Consider the following 13,421-nt stretch of genomic DNA (forward strand, 5'->3'; position numbering starts at 1 on the left):
GAGCCCCAAGAGCTATATCTAATTTCTTCTCATATTGTTAAAGTTGCTTTTTTGAATTTGGAGTACTTGGTTAAGTCGTTTCTGACTGCGTTCGAAATATAGAAACAGGACTAAAAATTCAGAAACCCAGGGTAATGCCCAAGGGTTCAAATCCCGCCATGGCAGATGGAGGCAGCACGGTGGCACAGTGGTTAGTACTGCTGCCTCACAGCGCCAGGGACCTGGATTCGAGTCCAGGCTCGGGTCACTGTCTATGTGGAGTTTGCATGTTCTCCATGTGTCTGCGTGGGTTTCCTCCGGGCGCTCCAGTTTCCTCCCACAGCCCAAAGATGTGGGGGTAAGATTGAGAGGCCATGCTCAATTGCCCCTAAATGTCAGGGGGATTGGCATAGTAAATAAGTGGGGTTACAGGTTTAGGGCCAGGGTGGGATTGTGGTCGGTGCAGACTCAATGGGCCGAATGGCCTCCTTCTGCACTGTGGGATTCTATGATTCTCCGAAAATTTGAATTCAATAAAAAAATCTAGAATTAAAAATCTAATGATGACCATGAAACCGTTATCGATTTTCGTTACAACCCATCTGGTTCACTAATGTTCTTTATAGGGAAGGGAAGAGTTAAAAATTTCAGTCAAATATGACTCTCCTTTGGAACCCTGAGTTCTGAAGAAGAGTTATATTTGACTCGACACATTAACTCAGCTGCAGTCAGTTCTGTTAGGTAGCGAGTTCTAGGATATTGACCCAGTGATATAGTTCCAAATCAGGTTGGCTGTGGCTTGAGGGGAACTTGCAGGTGGTGGTGTTTGCTTTTCAGCCTTTTGGCTAAGATCAAGCATTAGATCAGGCTCAAGATGGAGTGTAATACCTTACCTTGTCAGCTTGGATCCTGTTTGTCCCTCTTGTAGGGATTATGAATTGGATTCAATTTGAATTTGGTTTTTGGAGCAAGCAAGGAGATGGATTCAGGTCTGCCCAGTCCACGCTGTACATTGGCTTTGTCACGATAAGAATGGAATTTTTTTTTTAAAAAGGTGGTGTTCCATTGCATCTACTTGGAATACTGTGAACAGTTCTGGTCACCCTATTATAGAAAGGATATTATTAAACTAGAAAGAGTGCAGGAAAGATTTACTAGGATGCTACCGGGACTTGATGGTTTGAGTTATAAGGAGAGGGTGGATAGACTGGGACTTTTTTCCCTGGAGCATAGGAGGTTTAGGAGTGATCTTATAGAGGTCTATAAAATAATGCGGGCATAAGTCAGATAGATAGCCAACAGGGGAGTCTAAAACTAGAGGGCGTAGGTTTAAGGTGGGAGGGGAGAGACACAAAAGGGTCCAGAGGGGCAATTTTTTCACACAGAGGGTAGTGAGTGTCTGGAATAAGCTGCCAGAGGTAGTAATAGAGACGGGTACAATTTTGTCTTTTAAAAATCATTTGCATAGATACATGGGTAAGATGGGTATAGCGGGATATGGGCCAAACGTGGGCAATGGGAATAGCTTAGTGGTAAAAAACAGGCGGCATGGACAAGTTGGGTCGAAGCGTATGTTTCCATGCTGTAAACCTCTATGACTCTATGGCTCTATTTTAGGTCCTTCTAGGTGTTAGAGGTCGCAGATCAGGAAAGGGCGGTTGATGGTGCCATTGGTCCATTGCGTTGATATTCAGTGAGATAGTTCATGGACAGGAATGACAATTGGGAAATTACTCGATGTTTATCATCACATGTTTGACTTGCTAAACAAAAAAAAATTTCTCCTTTCAGAAAGGGGTCGGCGAATATAGTTTCATCATTTTTGGAGGCATCTGTCTCGCAACCTTTGCTTACATCTTCATCATTATTCCCGAAACGAAAAGCAAGACATTCCTGGAAATCAGCCAAATGCTGGCAAAGAGGAACAAAGCTGAAGTCAAACTGGAATTGGAGTGCCTGGAACTGAGTGAGGGTGAAGCAGGAAAAGTCAAAGCACTGAAGAGCACCAGACTCTAACCAAATCCGTGATGCCCTTGGAGTTAAAATTGTGAAGTGCAGTATTAGTAACGAGCGCATTGGCATACCTCGGGTGGAATTTTACCATCCCGCCCACCACCGGAATACTAGTGGCAGGGACATGGACCATGCTAAGGTCCGTTGACCTCGGGCGGGATTTTCCGACCTTGGGACGAGCGCGGCCGGAAAATCCCACCCCTCGATCTAATTCCTTTGTCCACCAATTTAACATTATAAACAAATAGATACAAACGGGCATAGGAATTAAGAGCAGGAGTGGGCCATTCAGCCCCTCGAGCCTGCTCCGCCATTCAATAAGATCATGTCTGATTTAACTGTAACTTCAACCCCACATTCCTGCCTGCCCCCGATAACCTTTCACCCCCTTGTTATTACAACAGTATTGTAACGGGCAGGTGAATCAGTAAAACCTCCCTCCCTAAACCTCTCCTGCGTCCTGAACAATATTCTTAAAAATCTACCTCTCTGATCAAGCTTTTGGTTATCTGCCCTAATGTCTCATAGAAACATAGAAATTAGAAGCAGGAGTAGGCCATTCAGCCCTACGAGCCTGCTCCACCATTCATTATGATCATGGCTGTTCATCAAATTCAATATCCTGATCCCCCCTTCCCCCCATATCCCTTGATCCCTTTAGCCCCAAGAACTATATCTAATTTCTTCTTGAAATCACATGTTTTGGCCTCAACTACTTTCTGTGGTAGTGAATTCCACACATTCGCCACCCTCTGGATGAAGAAATTTCTCCTCACCTCATTTCTAAAGGGTTTGCCCCTTATTCTCAAACTATGACCCCTAGTTCTGGGCTCCCCCAACATTGGGAACATTCTTTCTGAATCTACCCTGTCTAACCTTGTTAGAATTTTATAAGTTTTTATGAGATCCCCTCTTCTAACTCCAATGAATACAATATTAACCAAATTAGTTTCTACTCACATGACAGAACTGCCATTCCAGGAATCAGCCTGGTAAACCTTGGCTGTACTCCCTCTATAGCAACATCCTTCCTCAGATAAGGACACCGAAACTGCACACAATACTCCAGATGTGGCCTCACCAACACCCTATACAATTGCAGCAAAACATCCCTATCCCTATACTCAAATCCTCTCGCTATGAAGGCCAACGTACCATTTGCCTTCTTTACTGCCTGCTGTACCTGCGCGGTTACTTTCAGCGACTAATGCATAAGGACTGCAAGGTCTCATTGAGTATCCACCTCTCAATTTACACCCATTCAAGTAATAATTTGTCTTCCTATTATTGCTACCAAAGTGGATAACCTCACATTTATCCACATTATACTGCGTCTGCCATGCAGATGCCCACACACTCAGCCTGTCCAAATCACACTGAAGCATCTCTGCATCCTCCTCACAGCTCACCCTCCCACCCAACTTTGTATCATCTGCAAATTTGGAGATCATACATTCAGTTCCCGCTTCCAAATCATTAATATATAATGTGAACAGTTGGGGTCCTCGCACAGATCCCTGCGGAACCCCACTAGTCACTGACCACCAGTCAGAAAAAGACCCATTTATGTCAACTCTTTGCTTACTGTCTGCTAGCCAGCTTTCTGTCCATCTCAAGACATTACCTGCAATCCCATGTGCCTTAACTTTACATAGTCTGTTATGTGAGACCTTGTCAAAAGCCTTCTGAAAGTCTAAATAAACCATATCCACAGGTTCTCCTCGGTCAACTCTACTAGTTACACCCTCAAAGAATTCTAATAGATTCATCAAGCATGATTTTCCTTTTGTAAATCCATGCTGACTTTGTCTGGTTATACCACTGCCTTCCAAATGCCGAGTTATGAAATTCTTGATAATGGACTCGAGCAACTTCCCCAGTACCGACGTTAGGCTCACTGGTCTATAGTTCCCTGTTTTCTCTCTACCTCCCTTTTTGAATAACGGGCTTACATGAGCTGCCCTCCAATCTGTAGGAACTATTCCTAAGTCCAAAGAATTTTGGAAAATAACCACCAATGGATCTACTATTTCCAGGACCACTTCCTTCAATACTCTGGGATGAAGATTATCAGGATCTGGAGATTTATCCATCTTCAATCCCATCATAGAATCATAGAAACCCTACAGTGCAGAAGGAGGCCATTCGGCCCATTGAGTCTGCACCGACCACAATCCCACCCAGGCCCTACCCCCACATATTTTACCTGCTAATCCCTCTAACCTACGCATCTCAGGACTCTAAGGGGCAATTTTTTAACCTGGCCAATCAACTTAACCCGCACATCTTTGGACTGTGGGAGGAAACCGGAGCACCCGGAGGAAACCCACGCAGACACGAGGAGAATGTGCAAACTCCACACAGACAGTGACCCGAGCCGGGAATCGAACCCGGGACCCTGGAGCTGTGAAGCAGCAGTGCTAACCACTGTGCTACCGTGCCGCCCGCACAATTTCCCCAAAACCATTTCTCTACTAATGCTGATTTCCTTCACTAAAACATGTTTTTCTCAGTGCTTCTGGTACATTATTCATGTCTTCCTTTGTGAAGACTGAAGCAAAGTACAAATTTAATTCCTCAGCTATTTCTTTATTCCCCGTTATGAATTCTCCTATTTCTGACTGTTCGGGACCCACATTCGTTTTTATCAATCTTTTTCTCTTTCTATATCTATAGAAACTTTTACAGTCAGTTTTTATGTTCCCCGCTAGCTTACTTTCATGCTCTATTTTTCCTTTCTTAATCAATCACTTGGTCCTCCTTTGTTGAATTTTGAACTGCCCCCAATCCTGAGGTCTACTGCTTTTTCTTGCCAATTTGTATCCTTCTTCCTTGAATCTGATACTATCTCTAATTTCCCTTGTAAGCCAAGTTTGGCCATAATTCCCTTACCACCTTTGCGCCAAACAGGAATAAACAACTTCTAAAGTTCACCTATTCATTCTTTAAATGCCTGCCATTGCCTGTCCACTGTCTTTCCTATCAGTAATGTTTCCCAGTCCATCATAGCCAATTCATGCCTCATACCATCATGGTTACCTTTATTGAGATTCAGGACCCTGGTCTCAGAATCAACTACATTACAATTCACCTTGACAAAGAATTCTACCATATTATGGTCACTCATCCCCAAGAGTTCTATCACAACTAATCCTTTCTCGTTGCACAATATCCAGTCCAAGATGGCCTGCTCCCTTGTTGGTTCCTCAACATATTGCTCCAGAAAACCATCCCATATGCACTCCAGAAATTCCTCCTTTATTGTACTGTGACTAATTTGATTCTCCCAATCTATATGCAGATTAAAGTCGTCCATAATCACAGATGTTCCTTTATCACATGCATCACTGATTTCCTGTCTATTGCTTTTCCCAACATTATCACTACAGTTTGATGGTCCGTGTAACACCCCTACCAATGCTTTTTGCCCCTTGATGTCTCTTAATTCAGACCATACAGATTCCACATTATTTTTGCTCATATCCTTCCTCAACATCGTATCAATATCATCTTTAATCAACAACGCAACTCCACCATCTTTTCCTTTCCATCTGTCTTTCCTAAATACGGAATAGCCCTCAATGTTTAGTTCCCATCCTTGTTCACCTTGGAGCCAACTATATCATACCCCTTAACATCTATCTGTGCAACTAATTCATCCATGTTGTTTCGAATGCTCCGAGCATTCAGGTACAAAACCTCCTTTGGCGCAGTGTTAATAATTGCCCGGTTACGCTCCTGTGATCTGCCTCGGGATATTGTAATACACTAAAGGCAATTAATATAAATGTAAGGTGCCGTCAGACAGCGTTTCAGCTGACGTGTTTCTGTTCAGACTGTGCCGCTGCTGTTGTGAGTCTGGTCGGCAATATGAGAAACTAAAGAGGATGCTGAGTGTGATACTCATAACAAATTGAAGTCAAAGATCTGAAATAATCCTTCCAGCAAGAATACAAGAAACAGGCAACCGGCGAGAAACCTGGGGACATTTTGCTGTCTTAAAGGCGCTACCTCACAGTAGTTGTTGTATTTGATTCAATGCCGCTGCCATAGAAATGGCAATAATTAACCAGGTTCAAAAAACCATAGAAACCCTACAGTGCAGAAAGAGACCATTCGGCCCATCGAGTCTGCACTGACAACAATCCCACCCAGGCCCTACATATTTACCTGCTAATCCCTCTAACCCTCTTATTTACCCACTAATCCCTCTAATCTATGCATCCCGGGACACTAAGGGGCAATTTAGCTTGGCCAATCAACCTAACCCGCACATCTTTGGACTGTGGGAGGAAACCGGAGCACCCGGAGGAAACCCACGCAGACACAGGGAGAATGTGCAAACTCCGCACAGACAGTGACCCGAGCCGGGAATCGAACCTAGGTCCCTGGAGCTGTGAAGCAGCAGTGCTAACCACTATGTTACCGTGCCACCCGTATATCAAGATGTTGGCTGACATTCTCCAATAGTTCCCATTTCAGCAATAATTTTATAAATCACCAGGTCTCTGAAGTGTCAAAATTTGGCTGTTACTGATGTGCGAAAGACGCTTTATTTCAAACCTTTAGTCATGTTTTTCTCTCTCTGATTGAGAGTCCAACTCACATGCCACTGGAAGTTTATATACAATGGCAGCCTAGGTGAACAAATGGCTGATTCGATCAGTGTGCACCTTTTAACTTAATCATTTTAACAACTATCAGACACATGGTTAAACTTAATGTCATTCATAGAATCATACAATCCCTACAGTGCAAAAAGAGGCCATTCGGCCCATTGCGTCTACACTGACTCTCTAAAAGAGCTTCCCACCCAGGCCCACCTCCTGCCCTATCCCTGTAACACTGCTCATTTAGATGGTCAATCCACCCAACCTAAACACCTTTGGACACTAAGGGGCAATTTAGCATGGCCAATCCACCTAAGCTACACATCTTTGGACACTAAGGGACAAAGGGGCAGCACAGTGGCACAGTGCCTCATGGCGCCAGGGATCCGGGTTCGATTCCCGGCTTGGGTCACCGTCTGTGCGGAGTTTGCGTGTTCTCCCCGTGTCTGCGTGGATTTCCTCTGAGTGCTCCGGTTTCCTCCCTCAGTCCAAAAATGTGCAGGATAGGTTGATTGGCCATGCTAAATTGACCCCCTAGTGTCAGGGGGATTAGCAGGGTAAATATGTGGGGTTACTGGAATAGGGCCTGGGTGGGATTGTGGTCAGTGCAGACTCGATGGGTCGAATGGCCTCCTTCTGCACTGTAGGGATTCTATGATTCTCATTTAACAAGGCCAATCCACCTAACCTACACATCTTTGGATACTTAGGGGTAATTTAGCATAGCCAATCCACCTAACCTGCACATCTTTGGATACTAAGGGGCAATTTAGCATGGCCAATCCACCTAACCTGCACATCTTTGGATACAAAGGGGCAATTTAGCATGGCCAATCCACCTAACCTGCACATCTTTGGATACTAAGGGGCAATTTAGCATAGCCAATCCACCTAACCTGCACATCTTTGGATACTAAGGGGCAATTTAGCATGGCCAATCCCCCTAACCTGCACATCTTTGGATACTAAGGGGCAATTTAGCATGGCCAATCCACCTAACCTACACATCTTTGAAGTGTGGGAGGAAACCCACGGGGAGAACCCATTATTTTGAACAGTTTAAATCCTTCTATTTAAATTAATTCACTGGCCTTTCCGAACATTGCATTGTTCAAAATGCTTTGTATCTTGTTAAAAAAAATCAGAAAAGAGCTTGATTTAGGATCATGAAACCTAATAATATCTTTAAGCTTGAAAAAATTATGAGTCATACCAGGATGATAAAAATGAACTATTTCTGTACTATTACTTCCTACTTTTTTTTAATATTGCTTCCTGTACAATCAATGGTCTGTTTAATTGCTAGTTAATTCCGTAGAAAGCTTCAAACAATTTATCGGATAATGCTCAGGAGATTATCTCTTTTCTGTCTGTGTGGGACAGGAAGTACGTGTACATTTCTAGGTGGGACAGTAGCTGCCGCCACCTTGAGAATGGTTAGACATTCATCACACAGGGCACAGGGCTTAAAATAGACGGACAGTCCTTTGCAAAGAAAATATCCGACAACAGTCAAACAGCCCAACATCATCGAGGACAAAGAAGCTACCCATCTAATTGACACCTCATCCACTACCTTAAACATTCACTCCCTCCACCACCAGCACACTGTGGCTACATTTTTGTAGCGCCCACGCCATGCCAAGGTTCCTTCGACAATTTCTTTCAAACTACCACCTATAAGGACACATGGGAACAACACCATCTGCAACTCCTCCCCAAGATGCACACCATCCTAATTCCAAAGTATCTTGTTGTTGTAAGAACAAAAATGAGAGTTGGAGTAGGTCAACTGGTCCCTTGAGCCTGCTCCACCATTCAACAAGATCATGGATTATCCAACTGGGACCTTGTAATAAGTCTTCGGAGGCAGAAGTTCCTTCACCAAAATCCCTTTATTTACAATTCCAACAGCAGTACACAGAGTGCTCGCAGTCAGCAGTCTACCTTCCGGAGTGCCAGAGGAACTGACACTCCCGGTTAAATACAAGGAAAAGACTCCCTGATTGGCTCATCAATTGGCTTCTTAATCAGGGACAACTTTTTGTGTCCAATCAAATAAACAAAATCAACTTAACTTCGGGACAACTCAAAAGCGGCAGCTCCCTAAAAGGAGGGGAACCGCCCGAAACAAAAGACAAAGCGGAAAGGAAGCTTAAAACATCAAATTAAAATGTGATTGGGGGGGTCAATAATACACCCCAGGCCCTGCGGTGTCCAGTGGACATGGAAGGCATCAACTGTGCTCTTGGACGCCGCATGCTCCCTCTCCAGGGACACCCGGCCGCGAATGTAGCCACGGTAAAGGGGCAGACAGTTAGGTTGGATGACCCCCCTCGATCGCCCGCTGCCTGGATCTATACATGGAACGCCTTGCCAGGCCCAGGAGCAGGTTCACGAGGAGGTCCTCCTCCTTCCCCACCCCTCTCCGCACCGGGTGCCCGTAGATCAGGAGCGTGGGACTGAAGTGCAAACAAAACATTAATAAAAGGTTTTGAGGAAACTGAACAGTTTGTGCAGCCTATAACATGGTCCACAGACTCCACAAGTTGTAAAAAGGGCAAACTTGGGAGCCTGTGAACCGGTGCAACCTACGATTGTACGGTACTGCTGCATGCAGCACCCTCCACCCCAAGATAGTGGGGGGAGATCTCTGCGTAGAGGGACCTCCAGCTCCTTAATCAGGGAGTTCGTATTCCAATAGGCCAACCTCAATGGCCTGTCTGAAGTCATTACAGGTTTTACCTCCACTTTACTGTTGCCCAGCACCACCCCCCCCCCCACCACCCCCCCCACCCCCCCGACCCAAACCTATACTCCCTGGCCGCCCCCCCCCCCCCCCCCCCCCCCCCCAACCCCCCCACCCAAACCTATACTCCCTGGTTAATCAAAAGCCAATGACTCAACCAGGAATCTATTCAATGACCCAACCTTCAATGTTCACTGGGGAAGTGAATTCCAAAGGCCAACAACTTCCTGAGGAAAGAGATTTCATAGCTTTTAAATGGGAGATTCCTTGTTTTTGAACTGTGGCTCTATGATGAGACAAATCCTTTCAGCATCTACCCTGTCAAGCCCCGCTCAGAATCTTCCAAGTTTCAATAAGATCACTCTCATACTCCTAAACTCACAGTCATTTGGTCATAGAATCATAGAATCCCTACAGTGCAGAAAGAGGCCATTTGGCCCATCGAGTCTGCACCGACCACAATCCCACCCAGGTCCTACCCCCATATCCCAACGTATTTACCCGCTAATCCCTCTAACCTACGCATCTCAGGACTCTAAGGTCAATTTTTAGCATGGCCAATCAACCTAACCCGCACATCTTTGGACTGTGGGAGGAAACCGGAGCACCCGGAGGAAACCCACGCAGACACGAGGAGAATGTGCAAACTCCACACAGACAGTGACCCAAGCCAGGAATCGAACCCAGGTCCCTGGAGCTGTGAAGCAGCAGTGCTAACCACTGTGCTACCATGCCGCCCAACCGTGGTCGTACAACTCTTGAATGTTGCTGAAAAGAGACATGTCGCCGAAGTTTTCCTCTTGCACTCATCAGGACAAAAGCAAGAAAGCCAAATTTCAAATGGTTGCGATTATTCATACGGCAGGAGGAAAGGGTGCTGATTGGTTGACAAATTGACTCTGATTAGCTGAGGCTTTACCATGGACAAATCACGGGGAACTATAGACTTCCCAAGTTCCTGGGTCATCCAAGAAAGGTACAGGGCTTGAAAATATCCCTTTTATTTGCAGAGAATGGATTCCTGTGTGTGAACCTATCACTAAACAAGCATAAATGAGCCTTATCACAAGCTCAGCTGATTATCTGATATCGGTTGCTTATGTAGCTATTAGTGTATTCAGGATTGTTCAGAAAGTGCTCCCAATCATGGAATCCCAGCTAGATGCTCTGTTTTGGGTTTTGCAATGTTGGGCTGGTCGGGTGTGGTCTGGATTTGCCAGTCGGACGAGAGCGAATGCTTCTCCGAATCCCACCAGGTAAAGAACGCGGGCTGCCGCTCCCCCCCCCACCCCCTCCTTTATCGCCACCGATTCCTCCACCCACCCCCTTGCCCCGACTTCTTACCTCCTCACCCATCTCGCTATGTGATCACCCCTCCCCACCCCAAACTCCACTTACCATTCACACTGGCGCTGCCCAATCCTTGATAACATTCACCAGCTGACCCTTTGTGTCATGCTGACCAATCCAAGCTCAGGGCCCAATATTCGGGGTGCATCAGGCTCTGGTAGGCGGGCACAGGGACACTAGCGTGCCCTATCATTCACCCATCTATGGGTGCACCCCTATCCCTGCCTCAAAGTTTGCTGTGAAGATTTACATAACCTGGCTTAGTGCTTCTAGCCTTTGTTCTTTTGTGTGAAGATACAGAAATGAAAATGTTTGCCCTCAATTATAATATGGGGTGGCACAGTGGCACAGTGGTTAGCACTGCTGCCTCAAAGCGCCAGGGACCCGAGTTCAATTCCAGCCTCGGGTCACTGTTTGTGTGGAGTTTGCACATTCTCCCCGTGTCTGTGTGGGTTTCCTCCGGGTGCTCCAGTTTCCTCCCACAGTCCGAAGATGTGCAGGTTAGGTGGATTGGCCATGCTAAATTGACCCTCGCATCAGGGGGATTAGCTGGGTGAATATGTGGGTTATGGGGACAGGGTTTGGGTCGGATTGTGGTTGGTGCAGACTCGATGGGCCGAATGGCCTTCTTCTGTGCTGTAGGGATTCTATGATTATAATCAACAACTGACATTTGAAGTTTAGTTGCATTTGGTATTGTGTTACTGTGCTGATTGGATGGAGCAGTCGAACATGTGGACCTTCTGAACATTTTGTTAGAATCCAGCACCTTACGGAAGCCATTGGTCCATAACAGAATCTGTTCAGAATATTCATGACCCCAAGTGACGCAGGTTCCACACAGAAGAAAGACGCAAGCATGAAGGTAAAGATACATTTTCACCCCAGTAACGACATTTTCCTTCAATGGTTTATTTACACGTACTCAATGTGATTAATGAACAGAAGACCCACATTACTCCAGACCATCATTGTTCACTGACCTGCCAGGTCAATGTGACTCCTATAAATGTTTACCGGCAATTCTCAAAGGCAGTCTATTTAAAAATAAAGCTTTATCTGCTTCACTAAGCCAAGGTGCTTGTTGGAAGGTGTCCAAGTTAACATCTCCCTGGCTTGCTATGGGAATCTCTTTGAGTAACATTGCCACCATGGTTTGGACTCACACGGCTCCAAATCATTCTCCAACCCAATAAAACGAATGGTTTGCCCACCTTGTCCCAGCTGAACATACAATGGATAGTTTATCAATGCCTTATGCTAGTAGGCTATGCCCATTTGAAATGGTTAATCCTAAACTACAGCCCGGGAAGTCTTGAGCTATGGCCCTTGCCGTCCTGTTAACTCAAATCTCTGGGCTTAGGGAGGTGCACCCATCCTTTTCCAACTAATGACTTGATTCTACAACAAGAAATCTCACAACACCAGGTTAAAGTCCAACAGGTTTATTTGGTAGCACAAGCTTTCAGAGTGTTGCTCCTTCTTCAGGTGAGTGAAGAGTTGTAACTCTTCACTCACCTGATGAAGGAGTGACACTCTGAAAGCTCGTGCTACCAAATAAACCTGTTGGACTTTAACCTGGTGTTGTGAGACTTCTTACTGTGCCTACCCCAATCCAACGCCGGCACCTCCACTTCATTCTACAGCACACCAGGAAAGCTTCTCAACAAGGCTCTGGTTGTGCACTTTTAACTCCTGATCCACTTCTCCTGATGAAGGTCGTAGCCATCCATGTTTCCAATCTGTCGCTTTTTGTGACTCTTATAAATATTTACCGGTGATTCTCAAAGGCAGCCTATTTTAAAAATAAAGCTTTATCTGCTTTTCCAAGCCAAGGTGTTTGTGTGGAAGGTGTCTGAGTTAACATTTCCCCTGCCTCCCCCAGTTAGTGCGTGGACAAGCCATCACTTGGAATAAATTACCCCAAACAACTGTTGTCCTCTTCAAGTTTCACCCCACCAAATAGTGCCACCGAACTCTTCCCCCAGGCTACAACATTGCCCTTCTTCCATCTGTATCTGCATTCCATCAAATTCCGAATTTCCAAGGGACTGAGAACATAATCCCAAATGTTAAGAGTGCTAATGTCACCAATAAAAGCGTCAGACAGCACGCCCTCAATACCATCTTGATCTTTGCCCAGCAGAAGGGTTCCACCAGCTTTGAGAACGTACCCTTGCAGAATGAATTTCACCCTTCCCGACAGCCCATTGTTCCACATTTCTGCAGCGCCCGTTTGAGATCGCCACGTCACGCAGAAGTGCACCCATTCACCTGGGCTGAAATGCAAAGGCATGTTCACAAATCGCCCCCCGATCCACAGCCCCCAGTCGTGACCCATGGAGATAACCAGCTCATTGTCACTGTCCTGCGTTGCGTACGACAGAAGAATTCTTGGCTGGTAATCCCTCGTCCTGATCCACATGCAGATGGTAAAAGAACTGAGGTTCATGTCGCGAAGAGTTTGGACCTCGACATAACTCGAAAGGCTTTCCTCGGAGAAGTGGAAAGCAGGTTGCGAAGACAACTCATTGCCTTTGAAATCAATTGGAAAAAATAGTTATTAGCCATTTGCTCTTTCCAGCTTCGGAAATGCCCTTCATTCTCTGATATATTCATTTTTGCTTCTTGTGATAAGGAATAACAATCCTGGGGAACCTCTTGCCCTCTGTGCCAATATCTAATCAATTAGCTGCAGTGTGGAACTAACTTCAGAAAAA

The 13,421-nt window shown here is 45.5% G+C and overlaps 2 protein-coding genes across 3 annotated transcripts in view; one reads left to right on the plus strand and one right to left on the minus strand.

Annotated features, from left to right (window-relative positions):
• slc2a5 (solute carrier family 2 member 5) overlaps positions 1-2,186 on the plus strand; it is a 42,935-nt gene extending 40,749 nt beyond the window's left edge. For both annotated transcript variants that reach the window (XM_078238711.1, XM_078238712.1), the window contains exon 13: positions 1,771-2,186. In XM_078238711.1, the coding sequence (XP_078094837.1) occupies positions 1,771-1,995 (225 nt within the window). In that variant the 3' untranslated portion in view covers positions 1,996-2,186. The remainder of the gene's footprint in view (positions 1-1,770) is intronic.
• A 10,433-nt stretch (positions 2,187-12,619) lies between these two features.
• ca6 (carbonic anhydrase VI) overlaps positions 12,620-13,421 on the minus strand; it is a 38,907-nt gene continuing 38,105 nt past the window's right edge. Inside the window, exon 11 of the mRNA XM_078239711.1 lies at positions 12,620-13,236. Coding sequence (XP_078095837.1) covers positions 12,620-13,236 — 617 coding nt within the window. The remainder of the gene's footprint in view (positions 13,237-13,421) is intronic.

Source organism: Mustelus asterias, chromosome 22, assembly GCF_964213995.1.
Source record: "Mustelus asterias chromosome 22, sMusAst1.hap1.1, whole genome shotgun sequence".
NCBI classification, from domain to species: Eukaryota; Metazoa; Chordata; class Chondrichthyes; order Carcharhiniformes; family Triakidae; genus Mustelus; species Mustelus asterias.